General features: G+C 40.0%; 1 protein-coding gene across 1 annotated transcript in view; it reads left to right on the top strand.

Moving 5' to 3' along the window:
* LOC145999711 (putative peptidoglycan muropeptide transporter SLC46) overlaps positions 1 to 12,794 on the top strand; it is a 292,794-nt gene that overhangs the window by 260,602 nt on the left and 19,398 nt on the right. The window contains exons 4-5 of the mRNA XM_083136992.1: positions 7,312 to 7,395; positions 10,534 to 10,690. Coding sequence (XP_082993118.1) covers positions 7,312 to 7,395; positions 10,534 to 10,690 — 241 coding nt within the window. The remainder of the gene's footprint in view (positions 1 to 7,311; positions 7,396 to 10,533; positions 10,691 to 12,794) is intronic.

Below are 12,794 nucleotides of genomic sequence, written 5' to 3'. Positions count from 1 at the left end.
CTGTCCGTGCTAATCCCGGACGTATGGTAAGCCTAACGGTAACCCCCCCTCCAGTCTTGGCATCCAATCGCCGCTGCTGATTTCCAATGTATGGGCAACTTATTCTGCAATGTATAGAACAAGGGTTTTCAAACTTTTTGCTGTCGCGGCTCCCGTGAGCTGCCAAAATCTGCTCGTTCCTCCCTTCAATAGTAATATTACATGTAACGAAGGTGTTTATTTACCAGTGGCGTGCGGTGACATTGTCCGATTGGGAAGCAGCTCCCGAAAAATTAAGAGAACCAAGAATTTATTATTTCTACATACATGGTACGTTATACTGAAAAAAAACGTCTCTAAGAGGAAAGGTGAATGTCTTGGCGCAGTTCTTCATTTTTTCGAATTTCAGTTGGTCTGTTGTCAAACGTATTCATTCAATGCAACAAACGATCGCGGATGGTTGAAACAATTTTCAAGATTTTCACACATTGCAATATTCACAAATCCACTTTGGCATCACGTAGTTCTTTCCGTAGTAAATAGTAAACAATGCCAACACTAAAGTTTTTGAAGCAAACAAATAGAAATTCACCCGCCCGAAAAACTAACTTTTCACCTGGCAAAGCGCTTGAAAAAAGTGTGACTGTGGCCAGCGAGTTTTACCAACTCTATTTGACGGATGTGTCCATGGACATGTTAGGTGTATTAATAGACCGAACGCTCTGAAATGTTTATCTTCGCATAGAATATGCCATCCGTATGTTAGTTATCATATTTTTGTGTTTTGAAACTTTATAGTTTATTTATGAATATAAATTTTAACTAGCTTGGTGGATATGCTATATCGCTGACAGTATACAGTACATTTGGACACTTAATCGTGCAGGTCGCAACACTGAGGACATCAGCAGCTGAACCGATGGCACTCTCTGCTTTCCTCCATCCCTTACGGGCTGGAAAACAAAATTTGCCCCAACACAACTGCCCTCCCATTGGACACTTCAAGGTCGCCGGGGGATTTCTCGGGCTCCTGGTGGCATTACTCAGGCTACAGGATGGCCAAGGTGATACTACGCTGATGTTTTGTCAACACGCCGCGAGAGGGTGTTGATGTTCATATCGGAAAAGGACGACCCTTGGAGGCTTGCATGTTGATTCTGTTCAGGCAACATGGAAGAAATAATGAGAAACCAAAAGTTAAAGAATAAATTTGTTATGCTGTGTGCCACCACTCTTGCCTTGCTGTACAGGAGTGCACGCACATGTTATTTACGTAGGGATGTACACGGGTAATTAATAGAGGTGGTGTACAATTTTTTAATGTTTATGAGAGTTTGTGTCAGTTCATTCAGCAAATCGATATTCACAAGAAAAGGGGACACGGATATTAAGAAAACCTTGGCAATTTTTCGAACAGGCATATTAAAATGTTCATCAAATATTAGTGAAATGTGTGAGCTTGCTTGGCGTCACATAGTTCAACGAATAAGGGTACATATTTGGAAATTGTATGGCGCGTATTCTAGATGCTTTGTCTTACTTTGTGTTTGGACTTGATCATCCCCATGGCTGAACATGCAGATCCACACAGATACGAAGCCACGGAAGGAAGCAGAATGTGCAAGGCTTTCATACTTTATTCCTCACGGAGTTCCACATTTCAGGTAGCGTTGCAGGATGAAACATAGACTTCATTGTTTGTTTGATGAAATGGCAGGGTTGCCAACAGTGATGTGCCGTAGACTATAAGTTTACGTCTACATCCGTTGTCTATACGTAATCTACGTAGATTACATTGGGTTGTAGTTTACATAGACTACGTAGACAATCTAAATTGCATTAAAATTAATTTTCAAGGCTTTCATGAAAGGAAAGTGACAATTTCAACTATATTGGTTCATAACGAACTGAAAAGAATCCTATTTACAACAAAATTTCTCTTCTCTTCCATCATCAACTATGGAAGAAGATAATTGGTATGCAAAAAGAACAACAGATGGCAGTCATGAGCCAAGAGTGATCTTTTTTCCAAAAAACACTAGAATATTTCCTATATTAGGTTTCTACCTAGGTGAGAAATTGTTCGACTTTGGAAGAGAGCGTATGAAAAGTTCTCCTTACACATCAGCAACTGATACGAAGTATAATTTTCTTTTAATTCCACGGCGCCCTTTGCTAAGTTATCACCTTTCGCCATGTTGTTTAAATAGATTACGTTATCTACGTGTATAAAATAGTCTACGTGTAGAATGCAGACTATCGTTGTTTACGCGTAGACGCACATCACTGGTTGCCAACCGTACGGTCCTGACCGTACATGTACGGACGTACGGCATTCACCTGCGTAAAAACACGTCGACGTCATTAAATTTTGCTCGCAACGTAGAAATCCGATAGTATTTGGGGACTTGCGGATGGTACTCACCGCACCCCCGTAATTTTCCCACGGGCCAAAAGTTTAGTAGGTCTTAACTTTTCTGCGTATGCGCGTGCGTAAAGACGCAGGGATGAAAAGGCAGGTTGGGACTGGAAGGAACCAACTGAGATAATTGCCCTGCTCTTCCTTCGGTAATCCGTGAGGTAGCACCGCTGAAAGGTCGGTCCCTGGCGACCCCCTTTGTGGAAAGCAGGTAGTACGGGACTAACTGAGCTTGTGTTTGGAAGAACTGAGCTCCGAGGGAAGGGTGTACGGATGAAAATACGAGGCGTATTCGGAAAGTAAGTACCGAAAGGGTGTAAAAAATAAAGTAAAATATTTCCGTACCTTTTTTTATTTGCATTGCATTCTTCAGACCTCAAACTACTTTTCTACGTTGAGTTGAGTTGAGTTGGTGTTTTAAGTCCACTTTATGCACAGTATGGCTAATCGGGACTGGGCCTACAGTTTAAAGTGGGATCCGAACCACTTGTGCCTCCACCGGCTATCGATCCCGGGACCCCTTGATTACAAGGCAACGACGCAACCACTGCGCCATGAGGGAGGCCGTACTTTTCTACGTAGTTTCCACCATTGTTCAAGCATTTGTCGTAGCATGGCACTAGTTTTTGTATCCCATCATCATAGAATGTTCCCGCCTGTGACGAAAGCCATCCATGCACTACTGCTTCGACGTCGTCTTCCTCGTCGAAACGCTGACTAGCAAGAAATGTCTTCTACAGATGAAAAAAAGAGATGGTAGTCACTATTTGCCACGTCAGGGCTGTTGGTGGATGAACAAATTGTTCTCATTCGAATGACGTGATGAAATTTTGAGTTTGTTGGGCCATATGCGGACGAGCATTGTCGTGAAACAACACAATGCCTTCGCCAAGCATTCCGCGTCTTTTGTTTTGAATTGCACGACGCAGCCGGATTAATGTGTCACAGCAGGCATCTTTGTTGGGGTCTGTCCTCTAAGCAAGAATTCAACCATTCTTGCATTGAGAAAACGAATCACAGACCGGACTTCACAGGCGGCAGGCCGATTGATTTTCTTGAACATTTCAAACCTTCAGAGAACTACGAAGAAAAAGCATGACCTGCTCCCACGCGTACCTGTGGCTAACTAACGGATGAAGGACGTCAGCGAGAACTCACACGCTCGCGACTGCAGCGCTACAGCGGAAATATTTGCAAGCGGTACTTACTTTACGAATACGCCTCGTATACGTCGCAGTTATGTCTCGAACGTACTCGCAGCGAATTTATGTCCGTATTTGCACGTTTGTATTTGGGCCGCTTTTGTCCGTACTCTAAATGCACGGCTTGTCAAAATTGCAGTTTTATCCCTAATATTTCCCTAAGAATTCTTAAAAAAAAAGCGTACGGACCTGGAGACAAAAATACGGTCCGTGTGCCATGTGTGATCGGTATTGTCGCTTCCAAAAGTTTGCAACGCTGACAGAGAGAAGCAGGGAAAGCGGGGAACCCCAGTCGCCCATTACGCAATCCCGTTTCTCTCACTGCTCATTGGTGGAGCCATCTCGCGTCACTACTTACGCAGAGACTTGCTCTCGTTCGCCTGGTCTACAGTTAGCTGGTACGAAGTTTATTTTATTTTACTTTCCTTTTCTGCCACTTTGGGCAGAAGGGCAGCACAAACCATACATAGGATTGTATTGGCTTTGAGTCTTGACGCCAGAGCCTCGCTAGTCTGCAAAATTAAGTCCAGGGCGTACTGCAGGAGAGGGTGACATTTTGGTCTCTTCGGAAAGGTTCACGTCTTACACCCACGTTCTTCACAGTGTTGCCTGTGAAAAGATCAATAAGGTACTTCTTCTCTGCTGTGGTAAAATTTGATGAAGTGTCTCCGTTGAACAAATCCCTGATCCAGTTATGCTGTTGCTTGATTAACTGGTTGATAAGGTGGTTTAAGTCCACTTTATGCACAGTAAGGCTAATCGGGACTGGACCTACAGTTTAAATTGGGATCCGAACCACTATGTGCATCCAGCGGGTATCGAACCCGGGACCCCTTGATTACACGGCAACGACGCTACCACTGCGCCATCGGGGAGGCCCCCAGTTATGCTGTGTGTCCTGTGGAAAGTACTCTTTGAAGTCTCATTACGCAAATATATATTTTATTGTATGGGGTGTTCCGCATAGAACGTCGAATTTGAATCGAGTGCTATTGTTTTGTTTCGAGGTTGGCAGACCTTTTCTTACCAATGTTGGTATCTGTTGTCATGTCGATTAATGTAGCCTCAATTGTTTTGACTCGTTTTTTGTGGTTGCGATAAGGAACAGTTTACGAGATTGAGCAACGTGTTCTTATTGTGAAGACATTTTGCCAAAGTGGTGACCAGGAATAGCCGGCAAGGTCATGTGATCTTACACTTTGAGGGTTTGTGAAATCACAGGTGTACGCCAACAAAACCACGAACCCTTTTGGAACTGAAGGCGGAAATCATACGGGTGATTGGAGGCATCGGGACAGACATCTGCGAGAGGATTATCATTGTTATCAATAATTTTGTGGAGCGTATAAATGCATGCAGACTCAGTAGGGGTGGACATATGCCTGAAATTGTCTTTCATATAAGTAAATGGGAGATGATACTGCTTACATATATGTGAAATATAACTATTTTCATGATATTTTCCATATTTTTATTTAATTTTCTAATTCGGCTTCCTATACGGAACACCCTATACTTCTGTTTCTTTAACATGTTTAATGTGGGAAAGCAATCGCCAATAATTTTACCTTGAGCATTTCTTTTCCAAAGCAGTAACTTCCTTTCGAAGATGCATTTGAGGACTAAAAGTGGAAAACGTTGTAAGTGCCAAAAGCGAAAGTGTTGGAAAATCACATCGTTCCGCACATCAGCCCGTAAGAACGTGCACACTAGTGACCTCTTTACACGCCCTTTGAACTACTTAGAGAGCTACCAGACACTTTTCACGTTTACCACATTATAAAGCATGGCACATTTCACAGTTTAACGTGGAAAACGGTGTTTGAATTATTGTGGCACTTACAGCGTTTACCAATTTTAGTATTCATTTATCAACTTTAGTACCGATCAAACCGAAATCCAAATACCTTTCATCATATTTCCTGCACTTCAGTTTTCGTTTGTTTCAAATTCTGAGTTCTGCATTATCCAGTTCATGCTTCTTGTACTACATAGAAACTTATCCACTGGGACACTACTTTCATTTACTATATATCGAAAATATCGACGTCGATATCGATATCAAAGATTACCGAAAATGCCAATATCGACGATCGCGACACACCTATATCTTGTAGCTTCGTCACTTCCCTCTTCTGGGGCTGTCCTTGCTCGTAGCATCGAAACTATGCATCAAACAAGAAAAATGTTATTACAAAATATTTTGTGCTGTGTATATGCGGTATGTCGAGGCGAGACCAAGAACAAGGCAATCATTTATAACTTGAGCCTTTGCCAAGTATTGTCTCGTATCGTATCGATACCATACCTATACTCGTGTACACAAGGGTAACAAGCAACTTCTATAAATTAGAATCTTGTTCATTTTATTGGTTGTTGCTGTGTTTGCTTCCCGTGTTAATCAGAGGCAATCTCTCATCATTCACCTCACAAGTTCTGTCCCCGCATGGTGAGCGCATTACTTGTTATCTTAACATCTTTATGCTTGAGTTAACTTGTAACTAGCATCAATTAGTACTCCGGTAGAGTGTATCTTTATACAGCATATTTGCAGAAGATACAATTCAATATACAGGGTGTATTAGAAGTCCCTTACCACCCCTTGTAAAATACGCAGTGATGTATTTTCATGGAATTTGATATGGGCGATACAAAATAGGCCTAGGGGGTATGTCACGGGGACGGCCGCCATCTTGGTTCCACCATCTTGAAGTCAACTTTTTTATTTAAAATGATAGGTGGGTCATGTGATACATGACAATAGGCTAGACTTTCGTCAGGTTGTCAAATCTGAAATCGGATTTCATGTAACCTCATTTTTTGAAAAGTTATTGGCAACTGGAAGTGATGTTTACCTGTTACAGAATTTGCTCCACATGTTGTCCGTGCTGGGCAATGCACGTATGCAGACGCTTCTCCCAATGTCTGTGGACACCGAGCAAGGTATCTGGTGAAATTTGCTCAAAGGCAGTCATGATACGTTGTTCCAGATGACGAAGATCACGGTCCTCCTCCCTGGGCCCACCTACATTTCTCTATGTCTGAAGTTTTCTTCCCTCTTTCTGTCTCTGTTTCCTCCTATCTTCCTTTCGCTCTCTATTTCTATTTTCATCCTCTCTTTCTTTGTCTCATGGTACATTTCTCTCTTTCTCATTTTCTTCCACTTGATCTGTTTCCTCCTATATTTATTTCTCTCTAGCATTCTTATTTCTGTCACACCATCTATCTTTTGCTTCCACTCTTTCTTTCACTTCTCCTCTCTCTCTCTTTATTTCACTCCTCCCACCTCTCTCTTTCTCTCACTCCTCCTACCTCTCTCTGTCTCTCTCTCTCTCTCCCCACTCCGATTTTTTCTTCCATCTTACTTCCCCCTTTCCATTTGCCTTTGTATCTCCCTCTCTCTCTCTTTTTATATTCCTATCGTTCTTTCTCTGTTTCTGTATCTATTTTCTTCTCTGTCTTCTTCTCGTGGTATAGAAATACAACCGAAGCAAATCGAAAATAAAAATCTTCGTCCCTCTTAACCGATACAAGTAGAAATTCTACGCAAAATAACAAGAATATAAACTCTCAACTTCATGAACATAAGTATTAATCACTAATTTTGTTTTCAACGATGCCCTCTCTTTTTCTGCAGCAAGACCTAAATCCGACAAACCTGCAGCTTCAAGTAAAATCATTAAAACAATTCCTTTTCCTTCTTCGTTTCAGCACCGTTGGTAGACATAATGAACGGAACATCACTCATAGCTCTACGGTCCATTGTGTCCAAGATAGTACCAAATGATGAACTAGGTAAGAAAATATGTTTCTTTTGTTTTGGTTTTTTGTGTGCGACTAGTTGCTTTTGTAAGAAAAATACAGTGTGATTATAATTTCGTAGATAGCTGCTGCCATCTATACGTGACTTTTGAAGTAACAATGGTCTATAGCGTAGATTGATGATTCCATGATATATATTTGTATCAATATTTTGTAATTAAAAACCTAATTGTAATAATTACTTAGGAGGCTTGTGCAAACACCCTCTCGCTAAACGTGATGTAACAGGTGCAAAGGAATGATTACATTAAAAATAAATTTGAGACACATATGAGCTGTAGCTATTAAAGGCCAGGAGAGTACTACACTGTAAAAATATTTCCGCCACTTTACAGTGATGACACTGCAATATCTACTGGCGGTTCAACGCAAGTTTATTCTACAATATTTACGCCGTAAATAAAACAAACTTGAGAACACTGAATTAAACATTTAAAATGTCATTTACAAATACCGTACATGGCGACAAATATTTTACAATGTATTGTAGAATTATTGTGAAACGTTTTCTGTTACAGTGAGCGGACATTTACACTAAAATGAAAAAATACAGGGCGTTGCAAAATTATTGTGGGGAGTTGATAATTTATTACTGACACTGTTTTATTAAAATTAAAATAATAAAAACTAACGTTGCCCCTGGAATCTTTTGGGAAACTGGCTGATTCTTGCCTCTCATTATTGTAGTTGAGTCAAAGTCGTTGACAAATATAAAATTGGTGTAAAATAGTTGACAACGACAAGATATACTAGAATCTTCTAGTTTCCTCTGGCCAATATCATTAAATTGATTTGGTAAGTGCTGAGATTTATTGGAATGTTCCATTTCGGACACCGAAAAATTCCAATTAATCAGAATATTTACACTTCAATATTTGTTAATCAAAATTTCTTGGCAACCAAAATTGGTTGATTGATTTGCTTTGCTTTATTTTAGTTCTTGACTAATTTGCGAAGATGGGGATGAGGGATGACATGATTAAATTGATGAATAGACACTCACAACATCCAGGCCAGGATTCGAACTCGGGATCCCTGGCGTCGTAGCGCGATGTGTTAATAACTCCGCCACGTGGGCCGGCAAGACTAATTTGGTACCCGTCCGTCAAACTTAAATTTGGAGGCGGAAAGCAAAGCTCCCCCCCCCCTGCTACATCAATTGATCCCTCACCGCCCAATGTCGCGAGAGCATTTTCTGTCTTCGCAGTGGAACTCTCGAAAACCGAACGAAAGGCTATCGTTCCAGATTGTTACCAGCTCGGACTGCAAGTCGGAAAGTTCCGGAGAACTTCTTGCTGCCCGTTATAATTGACGCCAGGACCCTGTGCCGGCAGGGTGCGAAATCCTGGCGGGGACGGGGGTGATTTCCTCCCCCACCAATAACCTTCGCCTAAAAAATCCCCCCCCCAAACATTTCCGTGGGAAGAGTTCTTGTTATAACATACAAAAGATAACCAATTGATTTTAATATGAAATATACTTTACTAAGAGAAATATCGAAAGCACACACAAGTTAGTGTAGTTGTGAGTATTGAATGCTTTCTCTCTTTCAAGAGACCATTAACAAATCTGCATCAATACGCACAATAAAAGTAAAAAAAGACAATAATAACTATGAAAATTAACATGAAGCACAAACTAAACAAAAAACTTACACATAATAAAACCACTTCAACTATTTCATAATTTAATAACATCTTTAACCAGATAGTGGTTAAATGCATTACAATATATGATATCAGGGTTGTTAAAAGTCCAGAATCCCATAAATTCTAATGGTTTCCGCTGCAGGACGGAAACGTTTTTTCTCGCAAAATTTAAATTCGGTCCAAGTTGCGTATTATTTCATTGATAAAAAAGTTCTTGCACCGTATTAAAATTGATCCGGAAAAAAGGTTCCTGGACCGTATTTAAAGTGAGCCGGAAATAAGGTTCCTGGACCGAATTTAAATTCAGCCGGAAAAATGTTCCTGGACCGTATTTAAATTGATCTGGTAAAAAAACGTTACTGGACCGAATTGAAATACTTTACAGATAAAAAAGGTTCTTTACGGTCCAGAACCCATTTACGCTTGCTGATTTTCTCTCCTGGACCGGAATTGAATGTATTTAAAATTCCTGGACCTTTATCAACCCTGTATGTATGAAAGTAACAAATTAATGTCCTTTATGTAATTGATAAAAATAGGATATTTTAATTCAGTATTTTATTTTTACTTTTAATAACATTACAAATATGTAAAAGGTAAAGTGTTCCCCTGTGCTTATCACCACGCCATGAAGGAGTATAGGCGGTGTGGGGGTAACGCCAGAAATATGTATATAATATAATTTCCACATATGTTTGTGAGGGGGGGGAGGTTTGAAGATTAAGAACTTTCTCCCCTCCCACCAGGTTTCAATGATTTCGCACCCTGGATTGGGCAGTGAGACACACTGCTGTAAACCATCGAAGTGTAGAATTCGCTCCTCATCAGAAAATAGAAATTAAAATTTAGCAAAAAGTAGAAATAGAATTCCATGATACTTTTTGGACTGGTTGGTTGGCACACTGGATTCGTAGTAAAATCACAGGTGTGTCCTAAGTTCGATCCCATTTACCGGGAAGAGAAATTTTCCACCTGAAGATGAGAGAAGAGATGTTCTCTCTCCATTGATTCACTGATTGATTGATTGCTTTGCTTTATTTTACTTCGCTTTTTGTGCCACGTTTGGCTAATTTGTGAAGATGGGGATGAGTGATGACATGATGAAATGGACACTCACAAACATCCATGCCCAGGCCGGGATTAAAACCCGGGACCCCTGGCGTCATAGTTCTAACCACTCCGCCACGGAAGGCAAGGTGATCTTTCCAAACGTAGCGTTGAAATAGGTATAACTATACAGGGGATTAACAAATAACATGCCAAATGGCGATGTTACTTAAATATCATACTCTGAACAAGCCCAAGTATCTAGTGATTCGTTGAGCAGAGTGAGAGAATTGTACTTCAGATACAAGCATGAGCTAGATGTTTAATATATTAATGTGGTGCACGCAAGTTTACCATTCAATGAAATACATCCTGCGATTCTGACGCTAATCTACCTATTTTTAAATATTTCCAGGGAAAGTAAATTCTGTTTTTGGTGTAATCGACGCTGTAGTTCCTCTAGTCTACAGCCCGATGTACAGCGCCCTCTACGCCAGCACGATGAATATAATCCCAGGAGCCTTCTATCTCCTAGGAGGCGCCTTCACTGTTCCAGCTCTCTGCATATTTATGTAAGTATTTCTCTTTGCTGACAACAGATGTCTCCCCTGCTGAAGACACGTTTACGAAGACTATTTGTTAAGGTGTGTAGTTTAACGAGTGGCTTAGTAGAGAAGGGTTGGAGGTCAAAGTGACTTAATTTAATTGTTACAACCTTAATTATGTCCAATCAGTACTAACGAGGGACGCTAAGATTTTTCCCCATCTCTCACTTCCTTTCCTCATACTTTTTTCTCCCTATTATTAGTTCCTTCTTTTTCTTTCCCTCATTCTTACTTTCTTCTGCATTTTCTCTTTCTCCTTGTCTTTCTTTTCTTCTCTTTTACCTCTGCCTCTTTGTTTCTGCCTTTGTATCTCTCTTCCTTCTGTTTTCCTTCCACTTTCTTCAACTTCTTTATTTCTCTCTTTTTTTTGTTAATTTGTCATTCTTTCTTCCTCTTTCTCCATCTCTTTCTTTCGTCTACTCGTTCTCTTTCTTTCATTTGTTTATCAATTTCTCTCGCCTTCTTTCTCTCTCTTTTTTCCGTTATTTTTCTCTCTCTTCCTCTGTCACCATAGCTTTCTATCCCTTCTTCTTCTGTTCCTCTTTCTATTTTTGTGTATCTAACTCATTGTTTCTCAACCGCTGCTGGGTTCCGAGGGGTCGTTTGATGTGTCACGAAATCGAGCTCCAAAATGTATTTACTGTGTCTTAAAAAACTATTACATCTTCGAGCTCCGACATAAATGCGTCTAGTTCGGCAATGGACGCGAAACGAAATTCAATTAGATTCGAGACTACCCTCGTATTTTAAAAGTTCAAATATGTTGGGTATTTTTTTTTTTTTTCAATTTCAGTATGTGTGTTTAGTTATATGTTAGATTAGAGTAAATTAGTCTTTTAAGTTACATATTTACTTCTCTAGAATGAAGTAAATAAGCTAAGTCGACGTTAGCAAAAATGTGATTATAAACTGGGTGCACACCCTTACAAGTAATTCTGCCGGCGCCCATGTATATGGTTGATTGTTTGAATTGCTTTATTTTACTTCGCTTTTTGTGTCACTTTTGGCTAGTTTGCGAAGATGAGGATGAGTGATGATGTGGTGAAATTGATGAATGGACACTCAAACATCCATGCCAGGCCGGGATTCGAACCCGGGACCCATGTCTTAGAGCAATGTGCTAACCACCTCGCCACGGAGACCGGCGAAGGGTGATACAGTCGCGCTCTTAACTTTTATTAATGACATGCACCCAGAAAATCTAAATATTAACATGACATAAAATGGTTACTTGTTCTTAGTTTTTCTTCCAACCGTTTGGAGGCGCTAGTGAACTCTGCATTCGCCTATCCAAATGGAAGCGTCTGATCCTACTTATATGTAGATAAAGTTCAGTAATAAATACGTATGATGTTAATAAATTTAATAACATTTTATGTCAAAAGTGTGAGATGGGTCTATTTCTTTGGACGCAAGTGTATTTCGTTATTGAAAACAACGATGTCTCGAAATTTTGAATTATACCTGATCGTTACATTTCCAAGATATTCTTGCGTGCCTTTAACGTTCAGACTACTACAATAATTTCTCGATTTCGGAAAGTGTTGCCAGACATTATTTTCTGGGTAAATACGCGATCGTGTTCATAAGGCAAAACGCCTATCGCGAAACAATAACAATTGTTTCAAAGCGCATACTCTATCTCGGATTCACCAGGGAGATTTAGTAGCATTTATGCGGTTGGTGCATGTTTACAAGACTCAAGCATTGTGCCCCGTTGACTGCATTGTTCTTACCCAATAACATTGCACAATTAGAAAAATGGAACACGACATTTTTTCGTAGCATATTTCACTGGAAATGAATTAACAGCTGATAATACTCACGCTTAAAAATCTATTTTCAACGTTTTATCTACGAAATACAATTTTTCAAGGAAATCCTCTTCAGATTTAACTTTCTTTTTTCTTATTATTATCTATTTTCCTTTCTTTCACTCCCCTCTCTTAGTTATTCCTCTTTCCTTATATCCATTCTCTCTTCTTCTTTTTCTCTTCTTCTTCTTCTTCTCTTCCCTCTTTTGTAGTATCTTCTTCTTCTTCTCTTCCCTCGCTCTAGTATCTTTCTTTTT

Source organism: Lepisma saccharinum, chromosome 15, assembly GCF_977018435.1.
Source record: "Lepisma saccharinum chromosome 15, izLepSacc3.1, whole genome shotgun sequence".
Lineage (NCBI taxonomy): Eukaryota > Metazoa > Arthropoda > Insecta > Zygentoma > Lepismatidae > Lepisma > Lepisma saccharinum.
This window is presented reverse-complemented; position numbering and strand designations above follow the sequence as displayed.